The sequence below is a fragment of the Saprolegnia parasitica genome, assembly GCF_000151545.1.
Source record: "Saprolegnia parasitica CBS 223.65 unplaced genomic scaffold supercont2.68, whole genome shotgun sequence".
Lineage (NCBI taxonomy): Eukaryota > Oomycota > Saprolegniomycetes > Saprolegniales > Saprolegniaceae > Saprolegnia > Saprolegnia parasitica.
This window is the reverse complement of record NW_012156462.1, coordinates 94592-106403: the sequence shown is the minus strand read 5'-3', so window position 1 is coordinate 106403 and position 11812 is coordinate 94592. Positions and strand designations below refer to the sequence as shown.

Here is an 11812-nt window from a genome sequence, read left to right as displayed (position 1 = left end):
AGCATCCTCGTCAGCGGCGAGTCGGGCGCGGGCAAGACGGAGACGACCAAGATCCTCATGCACCACCTCGCGGCCATTGCCGGCGGCCTCCACGACTCGACGATCGAGAAGATCATCCATGTCTCGCCACTCCTCGAGTCGTTTGGGAACGCCAAGACGGTCCGAAACGACAACTCGAGTCGGTTTGGCAAGTTTACGCAGCTGCAGTTCGACGCAAATGGCACGCTGGTCGGCGCCAAGTGCAACACGTACCTCCTCGAGAAGACACGCGTCGTGTCGCACGAGCCACAGGAGCGCAACTACCACATTTTTTACCAGGTATCCATCTTTTCACTGCAAGCGTACGCTGCAACTCCATAGCTCCTCGCGGCCAATGGCCCCGACTGCCTCTTGGACCCGACCGAGACGTATGCGTACACGGGTGTGCCGACGGCGACGGCCATCGAAGGCGACTCGGACGCAGCGCACTTCACCAAGACCACGCAGGCGCTGTCCCGCCTCGGGCTCTCGGGGGCGGCGCAGACGACGCTCTTTCAGACGCTCGCCGGTATCTTGCACCTCGGGCAGCTCCAACTCGAGCCCAAGGGCGATGAGATGTCGACCATCGGCCATGGCTCGACGGGCCACCTTGTGGCGATCGGGAAGCTCCTCGGTGTCGAGACGACGGCGATCACGCGGGCCATCTGCTCGCGCACCGTGCGCACGTCGACCGACACGATTCAAGTCTATTTGAAAAAGGTATCCATGTTGGCCCATTTGGAGAATTTGAGATTTGGGAATACTTGATACATTGATATGAAACGATGTTTTTTGGTGTGTAGGCCGAGGCCGAAGGCTGCCGCGATGCGCTGGCCAAAGGACTCTATGCGAGTCTCTTCGAGTGGCTCGTGACCACGATCAACGCGTCGCTCAGTCACGACGCGAGAATGGCCCATCACATTGGCGTCCTCGACATCTTTGGGTTCGAGCACTTTACGACCAACTCGTTTGAGCAGTTTTGCATCAACTACGCCAACGAGAAGCTGCAGCAAAAGTTCACCCAAGACGTCTTCAAGACGGTCCAGATCGAGTACGAGGACGAAGGCATTCGGTGGGCGCACATTGCGTTCCTCGACAACGCCGACGTCCTCGCCGTCATCGAGTCCAAGCTCGGGCTCATCTCGCTCCTCGACGACGAAGTCATGCGACCGCGGGTACGCTTTCTATCTCCATCTATTCCATCTCTGGAAAAATCATGAAAAATCATGAAAAAATCATGAAAAAATCATGAAAAATCATGAACAAAGCTTGAAAAAGCACCACAACTCGCCCCTCACCACCACGCGTAGGGCAACGAAGAGTCGTTTGTCGCCAAGGCCATGACGCTCCACAAGGACGACGCGAACACGGTCATTGAGTTTCCGAAAACCAACAAGGCGCAGTTCACCATCCTCCACTACGCCGCGCCCGTGACGTACACGGTGACCGGGTTCCTGGAAAAGCACAAGGACGCGCTCTTGCCGGACCTCGCGGACCTCGTTCGGTCGTCGTCGATTCCGTTCGTGTCGGAGCTCTTTGGCAAGCCGGCGGCGCCCCGGCAGGGCCGCGCGCTCAACACGACGACGGTCGGCATGCAGTTCAAGGCGAGCCTCGCCGACCTCATGGCCAACATCCAAGCCACCAACGTCCAATACATTCGCTGCATCAAGCCCAACGCGGTCAAGCAGCCCGGCGTGTTGGACCATACGATGGTGGTCGCGCAGCTGCGGTGCGCCGGCGTCATTGAAGCCATCCGGATCGCCCGCGCCGCATACCCGATTCGACACACGCACGACGCGTTCCTCGACCTCTACCGTGTCTTGCTGGACCGGAAATTTGCGTCTGGACACCCCGCCGAGCAGTGCGCCTCGGTAGTTTTTTTCCATCTTTCAAGATGGTATCAAAGTTTCATTATTACTGTACTAGCTCATTGCACCCCTCAACCTCGAGACGCCGACACACTACCAGCTGGGCCGGACCAAGGTGTACTTTCAGGCCGGCGTCCTCGAAGCGCTCGACCAAATCAAGCGCACGCGCTTGACGGTGCACGCACTTCAGATTCAGCGCTTTGCGCGCATGTTCCTCGCCCGATTGCACTATCGGCGCCAACGTGCGGCGATCGTCAAGCTCCAGGTGCGCTTCGTATGCACTTGAAGCGCGCACGTTTAGACACGGGCGTAGGCGGTCGTGCGCTGTGTGCTCGCGATGAAGCGGTACCATGCGCTCTACAACGGGATGCTGGCGTTCCAGGCTCGCTGGCGCGGCGTGAAGGCGCGTCGCGTCTTTGCCGTCATGCAGCGCCGCCACAAGGCCCTCGTTGTGCTAAGCCACGTCCGGGGGTTCGCCGTCCGGTAGACTTTTTGATGGTTTTCAAGTGCGCGCACTCATGATGCGCGTAGGCAACGCTTTCTCCGGCTCAAGCGCGCGGCGACGACGATTCAAGCGGCGATGCGCATGCACTTGGAGCGCAAGAACTTTCAAACCAAGCTGGCCGAGCACCGCGATCAAGTCAACATGTCGACGCAGCTCCGCTCGTTGCGCGTGCGGCTCCAAGTTGAGCAGACGAAAGACGAAGAGGAAGTCGTCGCACCCGCGCCGTCCACTGCGGCACTTCTCAACCGTCAGCGGAGCAAGTCGAGTGCGCAGCTGGTCATGGCCGACGCCGACGGCATGATTGGCCGCATCTACGACGACAATGCGCGTCTCCGCAAGGAAAACGACGACATGAAGACAATGTTTCATACGATACGCGATGAGTGCGACAAGCTCAAGCAAGAGAAGGAGATGCTTCTGGCGACGCACCAGCTCAAGCTGCGCCAGCAAGACGATCTTGTACGCATCCGTGGACACGCGTCCATCGTACAACAATGTGTGTATTCTAGTGTCGGGAAAAAGACAAGACGATTGCGCAGCTCCAGAAAGACCTCGAGAAGCTCCGTGCGTCGGGTCCTAGTGGCATAGTGCCATCGGCGCCGACGTCGGCGTCGTCCAAGCCGAGAGGCTCGACGTTCCGGACGCTCGGGTCCAAGAAGGAGTCGAGCAGTAGCAGTCCGCCGCGCGACTCGCACGCGCTCCAAGAGCTCGAACAGGCGGCGATTTTGTCGGAAAAATCCGCGACAACCACGCAGTTTCTGCAAGACTCGGCGCAGAAGCTCTCGACGGCGCTCGATGTGGACCCGACGGCGACGCGCCTCGCCCTCTCCAACGGACTCGTGAGTGCCCGCACTGTCCGGTACGCTGTGTTGATTGGTGAGTTTGGTGTCGACATGCGTGACGCTAGCGCATCACCGGCGGTCTCGAGTTTGCGGGACCGCCTCGCGGGGCTTCGCAACAAGTACCACAACATTGATCTCGGCGATGAGTTTATGCCACGGCCGTCGGTCACCGACTCGGTCTACCGCGGCTCGATGATGCACAGCTTGATCCTCCCGCCGGGCTGGGAGATGCGCATGTCCCGCACCAAAGGCCGGCCGTATTTCCTCAACGAAGAGCTTCGGCTGACGCTTTGGGACCCGCCGACCGAAGAGAACGTTGCGCGCGCCATGCGCAAGCGCGATAGGTTGAGTTTTCGAGGTAGGACTGGGACTTATGTGTTTTCTAGTGCGGGCCGACAGAGCATGGCGTCGACGACGAGCGATGCGCAGTAGAACGAAATATAACGCCAACACACCAGACGACGACACGCAGCTATACTGCAGATAGTTAGCCCATGTTGCCATGAGTCTGAATGCAGAGCAGCGAGCCATTCTGAGTGGGTGAGATGGAAGCGGAAAGGGCTCTCCGTGATGACCGTGATGTCTTCAACAGAATGTGCAGTGGCGGCTGCCTCTGCCCTTTTTCCCAAGGTCGTGGATCACGTGATGGATGGATGGATAGATAGATAGATAGATAGATAGATAGATAGATAGATAGATAGATAGATACAAAGCGGTGCCTACCAGAGGTGTCGGATCGTTTGGATGGCATGTCGAATGTGCTGGCACGTTCCCAGCGCATCGATCGGTTTGAAACCCGTGGTTTTGGTTGTTTCAAACACCTGTTTTAAACAAGATGCACTTTTGGTATCATCGATTTAAGCTTATGCAATCCGTCGATGACTACCGTGGTACCTTGCTGCTGCTGGTGTGCGCCATGCCACCGCTTGCTGTGTCAACGACGTCTCAAGCCTTCCGCCTGCTTGTTCCACGCGACTTCTTAATTTCAACGATCACTACATACTGTAATCTCAAGGTCGAGCAGACATGTTTCTTTGCGGCTTCGGCGGTGCTCGCGCTGAAGTCCACTGAAATCGTGACCTCGCTGGTCTTCCTTCCTTTGTATATGGAAAGCTTCTTCTTGACGTGTCTCCGAGCTCTGCATGCATCTAGGACTATGCATGCGGTGGACATTTGCATGTCATGGCCGCGGTTGAAGTGTTAGATTCGGTTGCCCGCGTAGTTATAACACGACTGACAGCCGGATACACTGCCCGAGCTTTGCGTCCATTCCACAGAGGACACAAACGGTCATCGTCCCTTGGCTGCGACCAAAGCACCTCCACTTGAATCTTCTCCAGCCCATTATTGCATCAAGGCGTTGTGCAACCCGCTTAAAAGGCCATCGGGTGCTCTAGGGTCACATCATCCTCACAACCGACGTCACGTCAACGTGTTATAACAATTCAAGTGTTATAACCTTGCGGCTTGGAACGAGTCGGGAATTCCCCGATACACGTCAGATTGCATTTTGCCACCGACCGCTAAGAACTTGAGACCCATGAGCTGCTGCCCGCCTGGCTCCCATCCCGCTGCGCCGACGACGAGCAACCTTGCGCCCATCAGCATGGCCGGCACGCCCGTCTTCTTCTACGACAACCCGACCTCGCCCATTTGCGTCCTCGTCGTGCCCGACATCTTTGGCCCGGACAGCGGCCGCACTAAGGACAATTGCCTTGCGCTCAGCGCCCACTACAAGGTCGCGCTCCTTGATCTTGTCGACGAGTACTTTACGGCGGCAGACGACATCGGCGAGAAGCTCCCGGGCTGGGTCATGGCGCGGCCCTTTAGCGCGATCCTGCCCAAGATCCAAGCTGCGGTGGGCCATCTCCAGTCGCAGCACGGCGTGACCTCGTTTGCGGCCATGGGCTACTGCTGGGGCTCGTGGGTCGTCGGCAAGTACGCGGCCGACGCGTCCTCAGTGCTCACCTCTGGCGTCCACTGCCACCCGTCGTGGGTCCTCGAGCAGTTTTTTAGCGGCCCCGGCAGCGGCGAAACGATGGCCAAGCCGATTGCGTCGCCGCAGCTCATCCTCGCCGCGGGCAACGACCCGGACTGGGTCAAGGCCGGCGGGGCCGTGCACACGACGCTCGCAGCCAAGCCGTTTGGCGCGCAATGCAAGTTTGTCGCGTTCGAATCCATGGTGCACGGCTGGATGTGCCGCGGCGACATTACCGACCCCGCGATCCTCGAAGCCTTCAACGCGGGCTGGAACGGTGAGATCCTTCCGTTCTTGGCCGCCACGCTACAGTAAACGACGGGAAGGAATCGTCATTCTAAAACCTCTCTGCAAGTTATACTGTGGTTAATACGAGTATGCGTGAAGCCGATTTCTTAAACTACCAACGATTCGCCGTCCTTGATTCGCTTGATCCAAAGCACGAAAGTATAGGTACCGTTCATGGGCGCAGTGACAGCTCGTCCACGTTCGCGGGTCGGTCGGTATCAATGTATCAAGTACCCTCTCTCGAAGCACCATGTCCATGCCTTGTGACGGTGTAGAGAAATACATGGGAAGCTACGTGGTGGCGCTGCAGAATGTATCAAACAGAGCAGCTTGCGGTATCCGCTTGACGTATTGCGGTCCACAAACAACAAGCAGTCCCGCTGCGGCGCTCGCGATCTAGGCCGCTACTATGACACGACTGCACTTGGCTATATGCGTTGTGATGCCATCGATTGCAAAGTCGCTCCACGCTCTCCGCGACGACCCTTGCTTGTTCCTTGCACAATTCCGCAACACAAACACAAGGGGCCAACATGGACCCTTGACGACCGCTCGTCGTTGGCCGCACCAACCGGCCGCACGAGCGCATGATACAAGTCCACTATCTTGCAATATGTAGTATTTCATTTCAACAACAACAGGCACGTAATGAGATTTTGACACACTGGGGTCGGCGCGAGTGACGTGGCACAACGACAGCAACTGAAATAGCATATCAAAACTAAAATGGGGTGGTCCCCCGGAGTCGTACTGACGAGTACTTGCACATTAGAAGCACGGTGTGAAACAGTCAGTCGCTCAGAGCTTGTCAAGCTGTCGCCCGAAGCATACGCCAATCGTACGATAGGCGTCACGACGATCCACAGGATGAAGCTGCATGTGTGACCCACGGTCATCTCACCCGTGGACTGTCACCGACCAGCCTGTCCTCGCCAACCTCTTCTCTGTATATATCTAGGCAACCACGAACTTGCAAATCATCTTTGGTGCCAAAGCAACCACGGACAGCAATGAGCGCGTAGTGCACCCAGACTTGGCGCAGGTCGCCAAAGCTACGGCGCACAAAAAAGCGCGCGATCTGGTTGCAGGCGCCGGAGCCGCCGCGCAAGCTGTTGCGCCGACGCATACGTCCCTGGCTCGCGGCCACAGGAAAGGCATCCACCCTCGAGACCTCAGCAAAGCGATCTCATCGGGCATGCAGCACGTCAAGTGTCTCGGCGGCTGAAAAGCATAAAAGCGTGGTAGCGTGGGGTATGGCTGCATTAGGGGCCATTTTCTTACTGTATAGATAATCGACTAGCACTAAGTTGAGGGGGCGTTTAGATGTACGCCCAGCCCGAGCGTTCAAAGGCGGTATCGCGCGTCGGCTTGTTGGGGCTGGCGGAGGGCGACCCCTTGGTGATGGCAACCTTGGCCTCGGCAACGCTCTTGATCGAAAAGGTCGGCTCCATGATGATCTTGGCCAAAGTCGTCGACACGTTGGTCATTCAGACGAAATGTGGAAATGAGCTGTTTGCAGTGCGAGCTCCAAACGCCACGTTGAACTTCAAGCGCGCCAGACGTCTACGTATCTCCTGGCTCATTTTGCATTTGTGTCGTGCGGCGCATTTTACATTTTTATTCCTATATCTTTGTTTTTGTATTGTAAATTCGTCTTTTCGATACAATGCGTCGACACAAACGCGACGCATCGCTTACCATGTGGTTTCGCCGGCGATCAACCGGATCTTTCCATCGTTTGGATTGGTCGAGACAACTTCAAGAACACGTTTGATAGGTAATCCGCAGATCGACACGCGCGCGTCACTTCTCTTTTGATCGGCTCGAGCCAATGAAATCGCGTCGACGGACGACCGGTGCCCACGCCGCTTCAACCAGTGCATTCTTTGGCGCCGGCGACTGCGCTCGTGTCTTGGGTGCTTCCGACGTCGAGCTGCGTCCCTTTGCTGCGTGTCTGGGTCGCATTCTATCATCGCGAGCCAAGTTAGTAGAGTCGCTCGCCTTCGCAGCGACGAGACAGAGGCGGCGACGCCCCAGGATCGGTGCAAAAGAAAGATCGCATCGACGCTAACGAGAGCAGCATCGACGAGAGACCAACTTCAATGTGGAAATAAATCGAGTTAGGCGATCTTTGACATTACTGCACTCTGCGTACAGTACTCTGCGTCGTCAGACACCTATCGCATCCAGGATCCAACGTTGATTTCATGTATGTCGAGGTCGGTCGGTCACGACGGGCGACTACATCCTTGGTTGCCATTCCATGTCGAAACCGAGCATTGGTAGAGGTCGTCGTCTCAAGTCTGTCAGCGTAGAGAGGCTCCGATGGCTTGCCTTGGATGGAAAATGGTCCGAAATCAAACTCTTCTGCGCGGGAAGAGCGTCGTCGTGGCCAATGCATTCGAGCACCAGCGTCAGGCTTGTCATACGAAGAAGCCCCGTCTCGAGTGTAAAGGAGACCACACGTGCTAGTCATGCGTGTTGGTATATATCCCCTTGGCGGCTATGTCCCTGTACTTTAACGCGTTTAACGTGAGGCGCCCGTGAGGTTAAAACCCTCGCGTGGCAGCACGGGAGAGAGGGTGCAGGGACCTTGCGGGCCAATCGACATCGCCGGCGCATATTACTCACAGACCGATGTCGCAGTTGTAGGCCGCTTTGCCTCGATATGCCATTGCGCATCCACCATGACGACGCCCGCCGCCCTCCACGTCTTGTCATCGCCCGCGCTGCTTGGTGAAATTACGGGCTTTAGCCCTGGCTGGCGACTTAGGGACTGGTACACCCATGCATCATACTACGACACAAGTATCGTTCGTCTCACGCGATGCTAGGACGGACGGCAACAAGGCGGCGGCGCTCGGCTATGTCTACCTCTGCGAGCACCAGCCGCGCCTGGCTTTTCCAAGCGCGCCGTCGACTTGGCCGTCCGACACGGCCATCTGCCCATGCTTCGCTGGCTGCAGACCCATCGCAAGGGCGAGATTTCGTTCATGACGTGGGACTTTGCGGCCAAAGGCGGGTTCACCGACATCGTGCGCTTCCTCGTCGCCCATCACTCGCCGCATGGCTCGACGAACGCACTCGACTGGGCAGCGGCGTATGGACACCTCGAGACGGCGCGGTATCTTCTCTGCGAGGCCAAGCTGGTGCGTTCAAGCAGACGGTGCGGTCATGCTTGAACGAAGAGCGTAGGGACATGGGACGACGTATGGGATGAACCAAGCGGCCAAAGAAGGGCACTTGGCGATGGTGCAACTGCTCCACGCGCACAGCAACGCTGGGTGCACGTACCATGCGATGGACGAAGCGGCCAAGCACGGCCATTTGGAGGTTGTCTGCTTCTTGCACGAGCATCGCACCGAAGGCTGCTCGGTCGCCGCCATGGACCACGCGGCGACCAACGGTCATTATGAGATCGTGGTCTTCCTGCACACCCACCGGTAGGGTTCTGACATCTCCATATCGCGAAATGGCAAGTTGATAAGGACACTTTCAATGGTAGGTCGGAAGGGTGCTCGGCCAAGGCGCTGATTGGCGCGGCAACCAACGGCCACTTGGCCATTGTACAGTATCTCGAAGCGATGACGGCGTGGCCGTATGACATTGCGCTCCTCGATGGCGCGTCGACGAACGGACACCTCGCTATGGTCGAGTATCTGCACGCACGGGGGCTTCCCGCGTCGACACGGGCGATGAATGGCGCCGCCAAACATGGCTATTTGAACGTTGTGCGCTGGCTCCATGTGCATCGGGACGAAGGCTGCTCGACGGACGCCATGGACCTGGCCGCGACACACGGACATCTCTCCGTGGTCGACTTTCTCCACGCCTACCGTGTAAGAGCGGCAATGTCTATCGTTTGAAGTTGACTCATGGCACGTACTAGTGCGAAGGCTGCACCGTCCACGCCATGAACGGCGCCGCGAGCAACGGGCATTTGGCGATAGTTCAGTGGTTGCATGCGCATCGGTACGACCTTGTTTGCATAGTATGATGACACTATTGACATGACGATATTTCCACAGGCTCGAAGGCGCCACCGAGCGCGCCATCGACGGCGCCGCCGCCAACGGCCATTTGGACGTTGTTCAATGGCTGCACACCCACCGGTACGATCGACGTGGCGTCGTATTTGTTGTGACGACGACACATGGCTGTAGAAATGACGGGGCGTCGACCCGGGGCATGGACTATGCGGCCCTCCATGGCCACCTCGATGTTCTGCAGTGGCTTCAAGCCCATCGGTGCGACGCGATGGAGATTGAATGGTACGGATGGGACACATATTGTAGGAACGAAGGCTGCACGACGTGGGCCATGGACTGGGCCGCGTCCAAAGGGCGGCTTGATATTGTGCGCTTCTTGCACGCACATCGCAGCGAAGGGTGCACGCAAAACGCCCTCGAGTGGGCCCAGCAGCACCACCATGACGACATGGCAGCATGGTACATTCCAGAGTACCTATCGACGCCTAGTGGCTCATACATGGCATGCACCTCGGCTGGTCGCGCATGGCTACGACCACGTGCCGCAGTGATCGCGTACGGGCTGCCGTGCCGCCACAATTGCTTCGCTGCGATAAGGATATGTTGATTGTTGGCGAGAGCGTAAATCATAGAAATGCAGTGTACAATGCAGTGTTAGACCAGAATGGGTATAAAACGATTTGCACGCTTGGAGGCCATCCACTCTGTTGACGAAAAGCATGCTCTTTGGCACGTGCAGCCCCCAGAGCGACGCGCCGTCTCCTCTTACGAGTTGGCTGCGTCGCATCCTTTCCAAGCGCGATGCACGATGTACTACGTGCCACCGCTTGCGCCAGAGGGGCACCACCCCGCGCGCAACGAGCCACAAGCGCAACCGATTCTCGTCTCTCGTGCGGATTCCAGACAAGGACAAGCACAGCGCAGAAAGCCCAGACCATATTGTGGGCGGTTGGCGCGTGTCGTACATTCCATCGCAGGTCTCGCAGTGGAAGGAGACGCGCAAGTCGTTTGGGTCCTACAACCCGATCGAAAAGGAGGTCGTATGCGCGTTTTGCGAGTCGAAAAAGAACAAGCCGACGCCGTTGTCGAGCGACAACAACAACAATGAGGACGACGACGATGACGACTACTAGTGACAATATTGTTGCCTCTCTCTATAATTTAGGTTTTTTCGCATGGGGTGTGGTGGACTTAAAGGTGTGTAGTATAGTATAGTCTTTGTGAATCTGTCGATTTAAGATGGTGGTGGTTCTCGTGCTTGATTCCCTACTCTGCTCATCGCAGACGCACTGTCGTTGCATGGCAAATATGAAGAGTGGCCCTCGCGGGCCAGAGATCGCCTAGTGCTGCGTTGCCCGAGGTGCCAAGCTCGCAGGCCCAAGCCGTCCAGCCACAGAGTGACCCGTGAGCCCATCCTCTTGTTGCGAGATTTCATGACCAAATATATTTGCTTGCACTTAACCCTCCCAGACCAGACCTTGACAAGATCGCTCCCCATTTTGCTAACCCTGGGTTTGAGATCTTTGGCAAAAGGCCGAGAAGGCATCAAGAACGACATGCGGGTTCGGATTGCGCGCTTAAGTGTCTTCGTCGACAGAGTACCACGGCAAGCTGCACAAATGCGTGCACTAGATTTCGGACGCGCCATAACCTGGCCCAACGCACAAAGTGGGCAACCCCTTGGTACACTCATCGGGAGCGCGTCACGCTGGAGAGGTTGAGCCAAATAAAACAAGTATAGAGGAATAGAAGTCGAGTGCAGTAGGTAGGTAGGCTTCACAAGGGAGGAGTGCTAGGCCCTCGGAAACCAGTCCAATAGTCAGTGGCAAGCCAACTGGACTATCGGAAGTTGTAAAAATGAATGTGAAAAAAACCCACACCGAAGTGTGGAAATCAGTTTTCACACTGATTAGAACAGATACTACACTTGATCTTAGCCAAAAGGCCGAGCTCTTGACAAAATCTTCGTCTCGACGGGAATGAGTGCAATCGGGCGGTAGTTGCCCGGGTTGCTCTCACTGCCGCCTTTGTACAGCATGACGACTGCCGACGTCCGTTGTACCTTGAGCAGCTCGCCACGGCGCAGCTGCTGTTCATACACGAGCGCCAAGATCTGCCCAAACGTGGTCGGAGCGACGTGGTAGAACCGCGCCGGGAACCCGTCTGGCCCTGGAGCACGATCTGGGTGCATGGACTTGATGGCCGACGTGAGATCGTCTGCGGTGATCTCGGAGCTCCTGCCCGAGTGGGAGTTTGCCCGGGAGCACATCGAGTCCTTGGGGCTCGGCCTCATCATGGTCATGTTCCACCAACTTTGGACGTTG

General features: G+C 57.0%; 4 protein-coding genes across 4 annotated transcripts in view; 3 read left to right on the top strand and 1 right to left on the bottom strand.

Annotated features, from left to right (window-relative positions):
• SPRG_20988 (hypothetical protein) overlaps positions 1 to 3665 on the top strand; it is a gene marked incomplete at both ends in the record, with an annotated part of 4142 nt that extends 477 nt beyond the window's left edge. Inside the window, 10 exons of the mRNA XM_012350684.1 lie at positions 22 to 318; positions 361 to 738; positions 822 to 1193; positions 1329 to 1889; positions 1945 to 2151; positions 2200 to 2369; positions 2418 to 2850; positions 2901 to 3250; positions 3299 to 3577; positions 3620 to 3665. Coding sequence (XP_012206074.1) covers positions 22 to 318; positions 361 to 738; positions 822 to 1193; positions 1329 to 1889; positions 1945 to 2151; positions 2200 to 2369; positions 2418 to 2850; positions 2901 to 3250; positions 3299 to 3577; positions 3620 to 3665 — 3093 coding nt within the window. The remainder of the gene's footprint in view (positions 1 to 21; positions 319 to 360; positions 739 to 821; positions 1194 to 1328; positions 1890 to 1944; positions 2152 to 2199; positions 2370 to 2417; positions 2851 to 2900; positions 3251 to 3298; positions 3578 to 3619) is intronic.
• A 1027-nt stretch (positions 3666 to 4692) lies between these two features.
• Positions 4693 to 5625, top strand: SPRG_11171 (hypothetical protein). The gene has a single exon (XM_012350643.1). The coding sequence runs from the start codon at positions 4774 to 4776 to the stop codon at positions 5524 to 5526; it is 753 nt and encodes a 250-aa protein (XP_012206033.1). The 5' UTR covers positions 4693 to 4773; the 3' UTR covers positions 5527 to 5625.
• Positions 5626 to 6453: 828 nt separating this feature from the next.
• Positions 6454 to 6986, bottom strand: SPRG_11170 (hypothetical protein; the record flags this gene model as incomplete). Its single annotated transcript, XM_012350642.1, has 3 exons — positions 6454 to 6468; positions 6506 to 6608; positions 6829 to 6986. 3 exons carry the CDS (start codon positions 6984 to 6986, stop codon positions 6454 to 6456), a joined length of 276 nt encoding a protein of 91 aa, XP_012206032.1.
• A 1412-nt stretch (positions 6987 to 8398) lies between these two features.
• On the top strand, positions 8399 to 10621 carry SPRG_11169 (hypothetical protein; the record flags this gene model as incomplete). The annotated part of the gene is made up of 7 exons (XM_012350641.1): positions 8399 to 8648; positions 8695 to 8942; positions 9005 to 9338; positions 9389 to 9471; positions 9528 to 9611; positions 9795 to 9947; positions 10327 to 10621. Exons 1-7 carry the CDS (start codon positions 8448 to 8450, stop codon positions 10619 to 10621), a joined length of 1398 nt encoding a protein of 465 aa, XP_012206031.1. The 5' UTR covers positions 8399 to 8447.
• Between the last annotated feature and the right edge of the window lie 1191 nt (positions 10622 to 11812).

Bases quoted from the DNA above. Each gene is read 5' to 3' on its own strand.
- SPRG_11171 (XM_012350643.1), top strand. From the start codon at position 4,774: ATGAGCTGCTGCCCGCCTGGCTCCCATCCCGCTGCGCCGACGACGAGC.